Genomic DNA, 15,752 nt, shown 5'->3' with positions numbered 1-15,752 from the left:
ATTTTCTATTTTAACTAAAAAAAAAAATTAATTCCTGCTGAATAATTTTGTTTTTTTCCCCTAAATAACATACAACTCTCTAATATCGTACTCTATCGTATCTATAGAGTATTTGTACTCTATAGAGTACAAATACTCTATAGTATTTGTACTATAGTATTGGGCATTACAATTTATAATTGTAATGCCCAAGCATTACTCTTATAAATTTGAGGCAACACCGCCACCTCCTGGAGCCACAGTGAACTGCTTGTTCTATTCAAACTAAGAACCTGTTAAAAGGTTTAACTTGATTCAGGCGGCTGGCAAACCTGTTGACTCTACTGCGTGTTTGTCCTGTCAAATCCCAAACCAACCAACGTGAATCTAATCCGATATGTAGTCTAAATGTTTCCAATGGCAAAAAAATAAATAAAAAATAAAACTGAACACACAAAGACGCAGTAAACATGAATCCCTCTCTGTTCCCGGAACTGATTGTGTGTTTGTTTTCTAAACTGTTTTTCCCAGCAGAGCGGTGCTTCTGCTGGGCAGCGTGACGGTGGCCTGGCTGCGTGGGGGGGGAACAACCTTGACCTCTGAACGCAATTATTGTGAAATTTGGTGTCCTAAATTTGAGCTCTTTGATCGAATAGAAAACATCGTCCAGCTGCTTTTGGAGAATGGATTATGATTGCATAAGTAACCCAATGTGGAGATGATCTGACCCTGTATTTTATTTGTTTGTTTTTTTGTAACTAATTTAGAAATATTTAAAGAAAAAAAATAGTACATATTTTTTTATTCATTACAAGTGTTTTTTTTTTTTTTTTTTTTTTTTTTTTGTCGTAACAAATTTGTTTGCACCGTTTTGGCAGAACTACTGTTTACTCCAGATTTCCTAACTTTTGGAAGTCTGCCCTGAATAATTATTAACTACTTCTGTCCGGAGCTGGGATTTTGTTCCAATCCACAGAGGAACTTTGTTATTCCTGACAAAATGTGTGTGAGGTATCTGGGATTTGTGCTTCTGGCTTGGCTTCCTGGCCTCCTGCACGGTGAGAACATCGTTTCCCTCCGCTACCCATTCATTTTTATCCACTTGTTAATAATAAATTTTAAAAAAAAAGCAGAACAATTTACTGACTGATTTTTTTTGTGTGTGTCTTTCTTTCAGCTCAAATAACCTGTAGTCCTCCCGCGCTCACTAATGGCTATTTTGTCCCACAGCAAGAAACATATAATAATGGACGAACCTTGACTTATAGCTGTGAAACTGGATTTAAGCCGGTGGCGGAGGGCTGGTGGGCAACAAGCACCTGCCAGAAAGGCGAATGGACTCATACCCCTCGGTGTGTAGGTGAGTACCGGATTACCCACAGGGCTTGTGACACTGTAAAAACCAGCAGACGAGTTGATTTTACTGAACTGAAGCTTCGTGTTTACAGGCAGCGTCCTGAACAGCAATATTCTTTGCAGCGACCCATGTCGCATATATATCATATATAAAATGTCCTTAAGCGACGTTCACACCCTGCAGCCCGAAGAGACCCAATTCTTCGGCGTGAAAGGGCAAACGACCTGAACGCATGCGCAGTAGACGGCGCGATAACGTCGCACACAGAGAGCCGACTGAGTGTTTGCGCTTCTTCTTGCATGCTAATGGCGGAGCGCGTCTTTAGATTTTAAAAGTTGTTGTCCGACCGGAGCCAAGCACATTAACAACTTAATCCTCATTATCGTTCGCCACGGTTGTTGGTTTTTCTTCCCGCTCGAACGTATGAAGACGCGGAATTGTGGGATTTCTTCCGGGACCATCACGTTGCAGAGAGGAAAAAAAAAAAAAGCTCAGAGCTCCCATTGATTTGTGAGTTAAAAATTTTCACGAAAGTAAAGTTTTTGTCGCGCATCTGTATCTTATTTTGAAGGGATGTGTAAACGTTACCATAGCGACCAGAGTCGGAGAGCGTTAGGGCGGCGGTCGAGGGGAGAGGAGTGGAGCTTGTGAGTCTTTAGTCTGGTTCAGAGCGGCACGATTTAAGAATCGTCGGCCGATTTTCCAAACCTCTGTGACCACACACCACACGAACCAATAAAAGTAAAAGAGGTTCGATGGTTCGTGTGTCCAGCCACACGCGAACCGGAACATCCCGATTTCAGAAGAAAATCCCGTAAAACCCTCCGATAAACAAACGTGGAGGACAAAGTAGAATAGTGATAGTTTGTGGACTCATTTTAAGCCAGCTGGTGTCCAGCGTCAAGCCCCGGCTGAATCAACAGCTTTCTAAATGATTTATGTCACATTAATGATGGACAGCTGAGAAGTTACCGGGTTTATCAATTGTAGCAATTTCGCTCCAACTCCTCTCCTTATCATTTCTGTTATTTTTTGTAGGAAATGCTGAATAAACATTCATGCTGTTTCACTAGCGGAACAAGTGAGAGTCGGGCCGGGGGGGAGGGGCTAATGACCGGGCCCTTTATACCCAAATAATAAAGCTCATAATAATTTAACTTTACAACAGCGGAGTTTACAAGTTTCACCACCACAGAGAGCGACTGTCCTTCTGAAATCCATCTGACATGAAGTCCAAACAAACCAAGGGACCAACAGAAACATCCGGCTGCTGGTCACTAATGATGAAACTACACAAATTCAAATCCGTTCAGAACCGCGGAGAGCGGTCGCATCATTTTGACACTCAATTTCAACTCAGAGCCTGAAGCCTGGTTGACTTGTTGAAGCGGGTACGCAGAGGCACGCGCCGCATGCGCAGCGTGTCGCAGCACCTCGTGCACCTCTGGATCCTTGTAACTCGGCGCGGATCGCGCGCGCCGCCGTTCATATTCTGCCTCCCATCCGGGCTCCCTCTCGGCCCGGGCCGGGGGCCCTCCGAGCCCCCCGTAGCTCGCGTTGTCAGCTGTTTGGGATTCTCCTCCGTTCTTACGTCACCGCGCTTTCTGATTGGCTACCTGTCCCATTCAACAGGCTGCGTTCTCGCTCACCAGGGAGGGAAAACCCCACACGCTGAGATAAAAGGGCCGATTTTAGATCGGCGCGGTCCCGACGTCCCACGTAACCCACCAAACACAGCAGGATGATCGGTTACGATTATCGCAAGCTCGGAACGTTCTAAGATTGTCGTAAGGGGAAAATTGGGGCAAAAGATGTAAAATTGTGCCATGATCGTCCCACGCAGTTATGTGGACTAGGCTTTAGCGGACACACCAACATGAAGAAGCCTTCTCTCACGGTTCACACCCACTCCCGCCCCCCACGCAGTAAAATTGAAAAGCCTTGAGGTGATAAAAATAAAAAAGGTTGGGGACCTTTGATCTAAAGGACCCCAGTCATTGTCCCCCTTCCAGGAAGGTGTCGTAGCTAAATAGAACCACAAACCAGATTTAAATGATAAATGTAAAATAATGAATTTTACTCATTTCATTAGAAATTTATTTTTTAAAGTACAAAAACAATAAACTAGTAAAACTGAAAAAATATAATTCCATAAATTAAGCTAAATTAAATTGGGCGCTGGATTTCCTGACAGTCATTAAATCTACAATATATACATTTCTTTATCTACTCCTTATACTGACAGCCTTAGATCCTCTCAATACAAAGCAAAAATACTAAGTCACTCTCACACAGCATGCAGACTGTGGCTAGTATCTTCAAACTAATTATCTAACTCCTACCTTTCTCAGATAGTAGCTCCTGCCTTCCACCTTCTATTGAAAATGGGAAGCCCGAAGAAGCACCTAGGGATTTGTATAAAAACCAAGACGAGATCACGGTCGCCTGTGAAGATGGGTTTAACATGGAACCCCTCTCCGGCAGAATTCAATGCTCAAATGGAATATGGCTTCCCCCGCTTGTTTGTGAGAGTGAGTCCGTCAGATGTTTGAGCTGAAATATTAAAGGGACACAAGCAAATAATTAAAGAACCAATACTAGCTTTTGTGTTTGTCCTAAAGATCGCACTTTTATTTTACAGGAAGCAATAATACATGTAATGAGCCTGATAAAATCCCCCATGCAGTCATCATTCAGGAACCCAAGGAGGTTTACGGCCCTAACTCTCGCGTAGAGTATCAATGTGAAAATGGATACATTACACGCCAAGCAAATGACAGAGGAACTATTACTTGCCAAAACGGAACCTGGACTGAAGCACAACCATGCAGTAAGTGGACAAAGACATTGCAACTAACATATTCTGCTGCAGGAGCGAAACATGTTGGAGCTACAATGAGACGATCAGGTCAAAACTAAACAGCGTTTTAAAAGCTGCAGAAAGAGTTGGGTTGGTGTTAACAGCGGTGGAGCCATGGTTACCACACCATCAATCCTGCTTTCTCTTTGTTTAAAAAACGCCCCACTAAATTTAAACAGTAACTCATGATGAACTTCAGTGTTCAACGGGGTTTACATTGAGTTGGATTAATCAAATCAGCTAACTGACTCAGTGAATTAAATCAAATGTGTAATACGCTGTTGGTGTGTAAAGCATTCCTTTTAAATCAGCAATGTAAACATATTTTAGCAAGTGAACACAACGTGTTGTTATGGTAACCGCTCTCCACAAGGTTTAATGTGACTGCAGGAGTTTTAAGTGTAATCACCGTTACAGGTTGATCTGTTACAGGAACTAAAGAACGATGGCCCTTATTTTTGTCAGTGGAGCCAGTCAGTCAGCGCTCCTGCAGTAAAAGTCTCTCAGCATCAGGATGTGGCATTAATATGAACAGCCTGGCTGTGGACTCTACAGTGGAGACGCACCGCAGAAAATAGAAGGTTCCAAAAATGTATATTCTTGAGTAAAGTTTTTCGGGTCACTTGATTGAACCACAACATTACTCTCCTTCACAATGTGAGAGGTTACTGAAACAAAAAACTGGGAATATTCAACTATTAAAAAAAAACTCGACAGATTTCTGGGCCTGTTCTCGTCCCAGTTCTGGTGGTCGAAATGACTGGAAATGGAAGTGACTGGATCGTATCTAAAGAGGAACAATGTAGAGTCTGCTGGCTTGTAGTTATTACAACTCCAACTACATTTTGTACATATAACTACAAACTAGCAATCAGGCCCCAAATCTAGTTTATATACATCATGCTACTTCCTGGAAAATGTTCCTAGAGTCAAAATAAATCATCAGTCAGGATATTGTAACAGCGACATGCTGTTTGACTTTTTTTGGTTTAGTCTGTTGTAATTGTGACTCAGGGCCACAACTAACCATCTAGTTCTGATTTTGTTCAGATATGTGAATAAAATGTGATATTTTCTTCATATATTTTTTTCTAAACAGTTTGATCTTTTGTTTCTTTAAAGTTCCTGCCGCTTCAGCCTGTGTGTTGGATCTGCGAAGACTGAATATTGGCGAAACTTCACAGATCAACATAAATGATGGAGAGACAAAGGAGATTGTTTGTACACTGTGGCGGGATTACTGGATGTTTGCTAGGTGCTCTAATGGAAGAATAGAAGCAACCGACTGTGAGTAACATGTGATATAGAAATTTATTTTGTTTCCAGGTATATTAAAACTTAACAAAGTTTTAATAATGCAGTTGTTTTTTAATTTACAAACATTTTTAAAATTACTCATTTCCTTATTCATTTTTATAAATGACCTCTGTGTGTTTATTTCTAGGTTGCCACATCAGCACCATTGATCGAGTAAGTGTTATTTTTGGACACATCTCTCCAATAATCACATCACTCTTAGACAGTTTGTCTGCTGAAATGTTAATCACTTCTAAATTCAGTTTATTTGTTGTGTCTTCTTATTAGAATCTTTGCAAATTTTCCGAAGCGCTGAAACATTTCCTGGCTTTGGATTCATCCACCGCAAGCAGAGAATGAAGTGACATCAGAGATATTTCTGACAGAAACACCTGGAAGGAAACTTTTTCTTTTTTTTAGTTAAATTCTGTTGATTGTTGGTTGACAGTAAATATAAAATGCTTGACTTTGTCTAAAATAAAATATTTCGACAGGACTTCAGGGCATCCTTTGTTTTGTTCTCCCTCACACCGTGTTAAAAAGGATTTTGGACTCTTATCGTGTGTGAAATCTGGTGCTGTTCATGGAAGCTGGAGCCGATCCTGTAACCCTGATCAGGCTCTCTGCAGAGCGGAGCCACTGAGCCGCCCAACTTTCTCCGGGCGATGATTTAACCTCTAAAGTGAAAGTCCAATTAAGTTTTCAAGGAATTCAAATCCACTGACGGTTCCGGTTTAATGGACTGACTGAATACATTTTCCTGGTTAGATTTGCTCACAAGAACAGTTTATGAGTAACATAAATATGAACAATATCCAGCGCTGCTGTTAAAGAGGTTAAAGTTTCACTGATGGTCTCTATAAGATCAATATCACAGCAATTAAACCTCGTCACATGTTTATTGGCAGACTTGGAAAATAAAAAGGCTACAATAACTAAGATCTCTAAATATGACTGCTGTGGCGGGAAAAATGAGTATGCACTATGTGCAACATGCCACTGTAGAGGGGTTTGGCTGTTATAGAGTCACCATTGAGATTTACCAGTGAAACTTTAAGGGAGATGGAAATAGACAGAGTTGACCAAAATAATTGTTGTTATCTGATCTGGCGCCCCCTGTGGCGGCCTTGGAAGGCTGGCCGGCTCAGTTTCTCCTGGATGTTTCGGGAACAGGATGCTCTGCTCCCTCTGCCCGTTGCCTCTCCACAGGACATCTATGGACCTGAATCAGACTCTGCTGAGGATGATGAACACTCCATCACTTGGGAGAGTCTATCTAAGTCAGTGTTTACGGAACACACAAACACACATATGCATACACACACATGCACAAAGCTATAACCCTCCACTCCATCCTCACCCATCCAATTTTTATGTTGTGATGTCTGTATGTTGCTTTTTGTGCTCAGGTGTGTCGTGGAAAACATACTATTTCCAAGCACTGTTCAGGTGAAATCACTCAACCAGGTTTATTCATATATTGTGCACAATACAGAGAGCTTGTAGGACAATCAGTAATGAAGCAGGTCTGGGTGAAAAGCTCTGTCAGGCAGAGACAACACATGAGTTTTATACCAAAGATAAAGAATTAACAACAAGGGGTGAGACAGTCTGGTTCTGATGCAGCTGTAGAAAACAACTTCCAACCTTCTACATGTAACCCAAATAGTTCTTTTGGTGAGAGTTCATAAGCATTTCATATAACATGACTAGCAGATGTGACCTTAATGTAATTTTTCCATCACAGGTGTTTTTTATTTTAATTCTCACTCTGTGTCCTCGTATGATTTTTCTTCCTCCACTTTCCTAGTGTTTTTTGTTTTTTCTTCCACATTTAACAAAAGCCAGCACCTCCCACGGCTGCAGCCTCAGTCACCTTGTCTCCTCACACCTTATGTCTGTTTTTTGTTCGTTGGCGTTTAGGCGGTACGGTCAGAGGAGGGTGTGTGAGCCTGACCACTGTGGCGGACACGGCACCAACATTGATGAAGTGTTTGATTTCCACAAAGAACGTTTCCTTTGCATATTTTAGTGTTGGGTGATAAATACTTTCTTTGTTGATTTCACAATAAAAGTGAAGTTGAGTTTTACGCCACCTACATTCGGCCCTTTAATCAAAGGGTTTCTTTCACATTTTACCAGCAGAGCAGTTCCACACAAAGATTTCTTCACTTTAACTGGAGACATGGAATAAATGATGTGTGAAATTTTAGAATGAAAATGATAAAAGGGAGGAGGAAGAGTAAATTTAAGCAAACGTTTCTGCTGTGTTGTCTACTGTAAACATGTTGTAATGACTTCTGCTAAGTGAGTCAACAGATATACTTTCAAAGACAACAGAGAAATGATCAGACAGGGCAACATTATTACAGAGACCTTGGGATGATCCACAGCATTACTGGTAATCAAATTCAGAGTGTGTCCTTGTGTGTGTGTGTGTGTGCGTGGGTGTGTGTGGGTATGTGTGTGTGTGTGTGTGTGTGTGTGTGGTGTGTGTGTGTGTTGCCTCTTCAACATGTTGAGTCAAACCAAAGTTTTGAGGTCTATCACAGCTTTTTTGCCCCTTTGTCTTTGGAGTTGTTAACATGGATGTTGAAGTTTCCACCAGAATTAGAGAATCACAATCAATACATATAACAAGTAAGAGTTCACTAAAGTCATTGAAATTAAACTTTCCACATATTTTCCACATGTTTGGTGTTTGCTCAATCCTGACCTCTGATCACAGCCGTCCAGGAAACCAGCTTCACATACGGGCAGTAAACATTCTGATAGATTTTTGCTGATCTGGTTTGTTTGCCACAGTGAAAGTTATGCTTTGAAGTACATTTGACTATTTCTTCACTTCTTATTCCAGAGAAATGTTCAGTAATAAATAACTGAGCTTGGTCCCTGACTCTTCATTCTCTGGGTGATTTTGATTCCTGACAACATGGGGATGAGGTGTCTTGAATTAGTTCTTCTGCTTTGGGTTCCTGGACTGCTGCAAGGTAAGTATAATGAACATCTGATATGGCGTATTCCTGAAGTTGTGTCTGACTTTTGTCTGTTGTGGACAATCAGCTCAAGGTCCACAGCCTTGCAGCGCTCCAAGCCTGGATGCAGGTTTTCTTCTCTCGGTGCAGGAATCATATCCTCATGGAACAAAGATCAGTTATTCCTGCAATGATGGATACAAAGCAGGAGGAAGAGGCTGGTGGGGAACAAGCACATGTTTCAATGGTTTATGGTTTGGTATCCCAGTCTGTATTAGTAAGTGTTACATTTTTCCACTGAAAAGATTTTCTTCAAATACGTTTATGCATTTTACTTTAAAACTGAGCAATAAACAGAACCTTGGTCAGGTTTCTCATCTTCTTGTGCTTCTTTCAAATGGAATCTGGGACTTTTGATATTTTACTCAAAAAGCTTATGTGTTTAATTTTCTTCTTTACAGTAAATCCTCCTACCTGCCGCGAGCCTCCAAGAATATCCAATGCCGCCATAATTAATCAGGATTTTCAGGACGTATTTACTCAAGACACAGAAGTGGTGTATCAGTGTAAGGATGGATATACAACAAAGGAAGGAGCCACCAAGAAATCTGTCTTCTGTAGAGCTGGAGTTTGGACAGACGTCCCAACATGTGGTAGGTGGAGAACTTTCAGACATATACAGAACCTGCCAAGAATATTTATAATCCAAATATTTTAACATTTTGTCCAGTTAAAATCACAAACTACAATGTGTTTTTGTTTCCTAACCAAGACAATGTAGTGTGTAACTGTTATGTAGATGGAAAAGGAGACAATGTCTTTAAACCTCTTAAAAATTCCTACATATACTGTATATATATATATGTACATGTATGTCAGTGACGTGCGGTCAGGGGAGGCGGGTGAGGCAGAGCCTCACTTGTCATCATAGAAAAATATGATAAAGTAATTTATATTGCTATTTTCACCCTGTAGTTTGTACTATAAAGTACCTATTTTTCGTTTAGCTTAATCAATTCTGATTATTTTTTCTTCAAAATAGCTGAATTTTAGCAATGTCCCATTCCTATTTTAGTACTTGTACTGTATGTTTCTGCTTATGCCAGCACTATTTTCCATGCTTGCTAGGTCGATTTAGGTGCGTCACTGTGCATTTATCTCGTTAACGGAACTCTGCATGCAGTGGGTGTGTGTTCCATGGGAATGTTTTGGTGGTGGGACTGCTTTTTCTGTTGGATGCTCGCTGACTCTGGTGTGGACATATAAAGTTCGTCTGCATCGGCGTTAGAGCACATAAACCACCCAGCTGTACTCCTGTCCGGTTATCTTCATTAAAGAAGGATTAACATTATTCCCTCCTGGAGAGCTTATTATCCTGCACCTTTACAATCCATCCGCGGGCCCCGTTAACAATATGCTCAGTAGCAAAGCCGGTGAGGCAGCAGCGAGCTGAGCCTCACCTGGGATTGATCAACCTCTTGGTAACTGCCATTCTATGGGAGCATGTTCGTCCTGTCTGTACGCCGCCAATAGAGTGGTTAAAAAAAACAATATATGAACCAATTTTCCGTAATTTAGCTAATATATATAATGTAAAATGTTTTTTGTCTCTGTGTGTGTAACGTGTTTTGTGTGCTGAGGAGCGCTCAGAAACAGCAGAGAACAGATTCGAGGTGAGGCAGGCAGTTCTCTTGTCTCATGGGAGGGGGCGCTCATGATTCCAGACACTGTGACTCCACAACTACAGAGTAAGAGACAGTATCAGCGAGCTAGCCATACGATTGTGGCAGCATGAGGGTATGAAGCTGTTACTCTGCCCTTCAAAGCAGGGTAACCAGAGGGTGTCACAGCGCCACCTTAGGAATTGCGCCCAAGGAAATAGGTAAGGTACGTAACCAATGAGAACGAGACTTCATTCCACCACAAAATTCATTTTATTGTTCCATGTTTAAAAAAAACTGTAAAATTCAAAGAACCATTGTAGCTGCTGTAGGGACAACTGCATCTGGTTTATTGTTTGGTTTGGGGTGGCAGTGGTTGAAGTTTATTTGATATTGAACATTGGGTTTGGTGTGTGTGGTAGTTTTGGTGAATTTGTGTTGGTGCTCGTTGGGTTCGGCTGAGTGTACTTTCAAATGTGGGGGGACCTTTTGTTTTGTTCCGCGGACCATGTGTTGCTCGGGGAAGCATTGGCTGGCGCACTTGGAGCCGCGTGGGGCATTCAAGCTCAAGAAGCTGAAGCTTTGTTCCTCTGGAGTCAGTGCGGCTAATGAGGTACAGTTTTGTTTATTTGTATCTTTTGTTTATGTGGGTGCTCAGTTTATTGTGAACTGATTTGGGTTTGTGTTACCTTTTGTTTTTAGTTCTGACGGCATTTTTGGGACGTTGTAAGACGTGTCCACAATAAATGGCTGTAGAAACGAAGAACTGAGTTAAGCCTTTAATTAAACTCGAGATGAGCAACAACCACAATAGGAAGGGAAGTGCACAATCACCATCTCTCTGGTCTTACTAATGTTGAGCCTCAGGTGATTCTGCTCAGACCACTCCACAAAGCTGTCCACCAGTGTCCTGTACTCCCCCTCCCCTCCATCCCCTATACACCCGACAACCGCTGAGTCATCAGAAAACGTCTGTAGGTGACATGACTCAGAGTTGTACTGGAAATCAGTGGTGTACAAGGTGAAGAGAAAGGGAGAAAGCACAGTTCCCTGTGGAGCTCCTACGTCACTGACCACCACATCAGCCTGCCTGTCAAGTAGTCAGTCACCCAGGAGATCACTGAGTCGTTGACACCCATCCTCCGCAGCTTCTCACCCAGTAACAGAGGCTGGATGGTGTTGAAGGCACTGGAGAAATCAAAGAATGTGATTCTCACAGTGTCTCCTCCACCATCCAGGTGCGACAGTGCTCGTTGCAGCAGAAAGATGATGGCATCATCAACTCCTAAGTGGGGCTGGTAGGCAAATTGCAGGGGGTCTAGAAACATCCTCACCTGAGGCCTCAGCTGGGCCAGGACCAGTCTCTCCATGATCTTCATCACATGAGATGTGAGAGCAACTGGTCTGTAGTCCTCTGGGTCGGATGGCCTTGGCTTCTTGGGAACAGGAACCACATGTGATGTCTTCCACTGCAGCGGGACTCTCTCCAGCCTCAAGCTCAGGTTGTACATGTGTGCCAGTACAGGGGCCAGCTGGCCGGAGCAGGTCTTCAGGATCCGTGTTGTAATGCCATCAGGTCCTGCAGCCTTCCCCTGGTGTAATCGCTCCAACTGTCTCTTAACCTGGCCTGCAGTCACCGTTAGCTGGGGGTAGGTGTTGTTGTCTGCAGTGGAGATGGGGGAAGGGGGGGGATGAGGGACTGAAGGAGAGGTGGTGTGCAGGAGAATGCCGGTAGGTGCGTTGAACAACTTGGGGCAGTGTGGATGTGTGGGGGGATGGTGGTGGTAGGGGAGTAGCAGAAGGTGAGCCAAACCTGTTGAAAAACTGGTTAAACTGGTTTGCTCTGTCCAGGCTCCCAGATGTCTGTGTGTCCTTCCCCTTCATCCCAACGATGTGCTTCATTCCTTTCCATACATCTCTCACACTGTTCTGCTCGAGTTTGGACTCAAGCTTCCTCCTGTAGTTGTCCTTGCATGTCCTCAGTGTCTCTCTGAGTTCACGCTGGACTCTCCTCTGCTCCTCCTTATCTCCAGACCTGAAAGCCATCTTCTTATTGTTTAGAAGTGCCTTCAGGTCACTGGTAATCCAGGGTTTGTTGTTGGAGAAGCAGCGCACTGTCCGGGCTGGCATGACAGTGTCCTCACAGAATCTGATGTAGTCCGTGATGCAGTCAGACATGTTGTCGATGTCCTCCCCATGAGGCCCACAGAGCACATCCCAGTCTGTTGACCCAAAGCAGTCCTGCAGTGCCTCAGCTGCCTCCTGTGTCCACCTCCTCACCGTCCTGATGCGCACAGGCTGCCTACTCACTCGAGGGACGTACTTGGGAGTCATCCTTACCAAGATGTGGTCCAACCTGCCAAGGGGGGCAGGGCTGTGGCGCTGTATGCATCTTTGGCATTAGCAGATCCAGAATTTTTTTTTCCCTGGTGGGACAGTCAACATACTGCTGGAAGTTGTGTAGAGTTTTGTCCAATGAGGCATGGTTAAAGTCACCTGTGATGACCATGAAGGCGTCCGGGTGTTGAGTCTGGAGTTTGGCTGCGGTAGAGCAGATGACGTCACAGGCCACCGCTGCATCAGCTGATGGGGGAATGTAAAGAGGAACAATGTAGAGTCTGCTGGCTTGTAGTTATTACAACTCCAACTACATTTTGTACATATAACTACAAACTAGCAATCAGGCCCCAAATCTAGTTTATATACATCATGCTACTTCCTGGAAAATGTTCCTAGAGTCAAAATAAATCATCAGTCAGGATATTGTAACAGCGACATGCTGTTTGACTCTTTTTGGTTTCATCTGTTGTAATTGTGACTCAGGGCCACAACTAACCATCTAGTTCTGATTTTGTTCAGATATGTGAATAAAATGTGATATTTTGTTCATATATTTTTTTCTAAACAGTTTGATCTTTTGATTCTTTAAAGATCCTGCCCCTCTACCCTGTGTGTTGGATCTGCAAGGACTGAATATTGGCGCAACTTCACAGATCAGCATAAATGATGGAGAGACAAAGGAGATTGATTGTACACTGTGGCGGGATTACTCGATGTTTGCTAGGTGCTCTAATGGAAGAATAGAAGCAACCAAGTGTGAGTAACGTGATATAGAAATTTATTTTGTTTCCAGGTAATTTACGATGTCTAACAGGCAGGATGTAATTTGTTTTAGTTAAAAGGCTTTAAACAGGAAAACCAAAGTAAAACATTGCTCTAAATTTTAAATTCAATTTCAATCTAGTTTCAGGGAAGAAGTTGACTTGGCAATTCGTTGATTCTCTTGATCTAAAAACAACATGAAACCAAGAGAAGTTTAAATAAAGCTTTATTAAAATTTAAAGAAGTTTTAATAAAGCAGTTGTTTTTTAATTTACAAACATTTTTAAAATGACTCATTTCCTTATTCATTTTTATGTGAAATTCAAAAAAATACAATCATCAATGTTTTTATGAATTTATTGGCACCTCAAAAATCCAACATTTATAAATGACCTCTGTGTGTTTATTTCTAGGTTGCCACATCACCGAAATTAATCGAGTAAGTTTTATTTTTGGACACATCTCTCCAATAATCACATCACTCTTAGACAGTTTGTCTGCTGAAATGTTAATCATTCCTAAATTCAGTTTATTTGTTGTGTCTTCTTATTAGAATCTTTGCAGATTTTCCATAACGCCATAACATTTCCTGGCTTTGGATTCATCCACCGCAAGCAGAGAATGAAGTGACATCAGAGATATTTCTGACAGAAACACCTGGAAGGAAACTTTTTCTTTTTTTAGTTAAATTCTGTTGATTGTTGGTTGACAGTAAATATAAAATGCTTGACTTTGTCTAAAATAAAATATTTCGACAGGACTTCAGGGCATCCTTTGTTTTGTTCTCCCTCACACCGTGTTAAAAAGGATTTTGGACTCTTATCGTGTGTGAAATCTGGTGCTGTTCATGGAAGCTGGAGCCGATCCTGTAACCCTGATCAGGCTCTCTGCAGAGCGGAGCCACTGAGCCGCCCAACTTTCTCCGGGCGATGATTTAACCTCTAAAGTGAAAGTCCAGTTAAGTTTTCAAGGAATTCAAATCCACTGACGGTCCCGGTTTAATGGACTGACTGAATACATTTTCCTGGTTAGTTTTGCTCACAAGAACAGTTTATGAGTAACATAAATATGAACAATATCCAGCGCTGCTGTTAAAGAGGTTAAAGTTTCACTGATGGTCTCTATAAGATCAATATCACAGCAATTAAACCTCGTCACATGTTTATTGGCAGACTGCGAAAATAAAAAGGCTACAATAACTAAGATTTCTAAATATGACTGCTGTGGCGGGAAAAATGAGTATGCACTATGTGCAACATGCCACTGTAGAGGGGTTTGGCTGTTATAGAGTCACCATTGAGATTTACCAGTGAAACTTTAAGGGAGATGGAAATAGACAGAGTTGACCAAAATAATTGTTGTTATCTGATCTGTCGCCCCCTGTGGCGGCCTTGGAAGGCTGGCCGGCTCAGTTTCTCCTGGATGTTTCAGGAACAGGATGCTCTGCTCCCTCTGCCCGTTGCCTCCCCACAGGACATCTATGGACCTGAATCAGACTCTGCTGAGGATGATGAACACTCCATCACTTGGGAGAGTCTATCTAAGTCAGTGTTTACGGAACACCCAAACACACATATGCATACACACACATGCACAAAGCTATAACCCTCCACTCCATCCTCACCCATTAAAATTTTTATGTTGTGATGTCTGTATGTTGCTTTTTGTGCTCAGGTGTGTCGTGGAAAACATACTATTTCCAAGCACTGTTCAGGTGAAATCACTCAATCAGGTTTATTCACATATTGTGCACAATACAGAGAGCTTGTAGGACAATCAGTAATGAAGCAGGTCTGGGTGAAAAGCTCTGTCAGGCAGAGACAACACATGAGTTTCATACCAAAGATAAAGAATTAACAACAAGGGGTGAGACAGTCTGGTTCTGATGCAGCTGTAGAAAACAACTTCCAACCTTCTACATGTAACCCAAATAGTTCTTTTGGTGAGAGTTCATAAGCATTTCCTATAACATGACTAGCAGATGTGACCTTAATGTAATTTTTCCATCACAGGTGTTTTTTATTTTAATTCTCATTCTGTGTCCTCGTATGATTTTTCTTCCTCCACTTTCCTAGTGTTTTTTTTTTTTTCTTCCACATTTAACAAAAGCCAGCACCTCCCATGGCTGCAGCCTCAGTCACCTTGTCTCCTCACACCTTATGTTTGTTTTTTGTTCGTTGGCGTTTAGGCGGTACGGTCAGAGGAGGGTGTGTGAGCCTGACCACTGTGGCGGACACGGCACCAACATTGATGAAGTATTTGATTTCCACAAAGAACGTTTCCTTTGCATATTTTAGTGTTGGGTGATAAATACTTTCTTTGTTGATTTCACAATAAAAGTGAAGTTGAGTTTTACGCCACCTACATTCGGCCCTTTAATAAAAGGGTTTCTTTCACATTTTACCAGCAGAGCAGTTCCACACAAAGATTTCTTCACTTTAACTGGAGACATGGAATAAATGATGTGTGAAATTTTAGAATGAAAATGATAAAAGGAAGGAGGAAGAGTAAATTTAAGCAAA

The 15,752-nt window shown here is 42.1% G+C and overlaps 1 protein-coding gene and 1 long non-coding RNA gene across 2 annotated transcripts; both read left to right on the top strand.

Annotated features, from left to right (window-relative positions):
* Positions 1–784: 784 nt before the first annotated feature.
* LOC116721610 (complement factor H-related protein 1-like) lies at positions 785–5,988 on the top strand. The gene is made up of 7 exons (XM_032565480.1): positions 785–1,037; positions 1,157–1,339; positions 3,688–3,867; positions 3,978–4,166; positions 5,319–5,483; positions 5,641–5,666; positions 5,781–5,988. The coding sequence occupies exons 1-7, from the start codon at positions 980–982 to the stop codon at positions 5,850–5,852; spliced, it is 873 nt and encodes a 290-aa protein (XP_032421371.1). The 5' UTR covers positions 785–979; the 3' UTR covers positions 5,853–5,988.
* Positions 5,989–8,235: 2,247 nt separating this feature from the next.
* LOC116721638 (uncharacterized) lies at positions 8,236–9,363 on the top strand. The gene is made up of 3 exons (XR_004339632.1): positions 8,236–8,482; positions 8,556–8,744; positions 8,929–9,363. It is a non-coding gene; the product is annotated as an uncharacterized LOC116721638 (long non-coding RNA).
* The last annotated feature ends 6,389 nt before the right edge of the window (positions 9,364–15,752 follow it).

The sequence above is a fragment of the Xiphophorus hellerii genome, chromosome 6, assembly GCF_003331165.1.
Source record: "Xiphophorus hellerii strain 12219 chromosome 6, Xiphophorus_hellerii-4.1, whole genome shotgun sequence".
In the NCBI taxonomy this organism is placed as follows: domain Eukaryota; kingdom Metazoa; phylum Chordata; class Actinopteri; order Cyprinodontiformes; family Poeciliidae; genus Xiphophorus; species Xiphophorus hellerii.
This window is presented reverse-complemented; position numbering and strand designations above follow the sequence as displayed.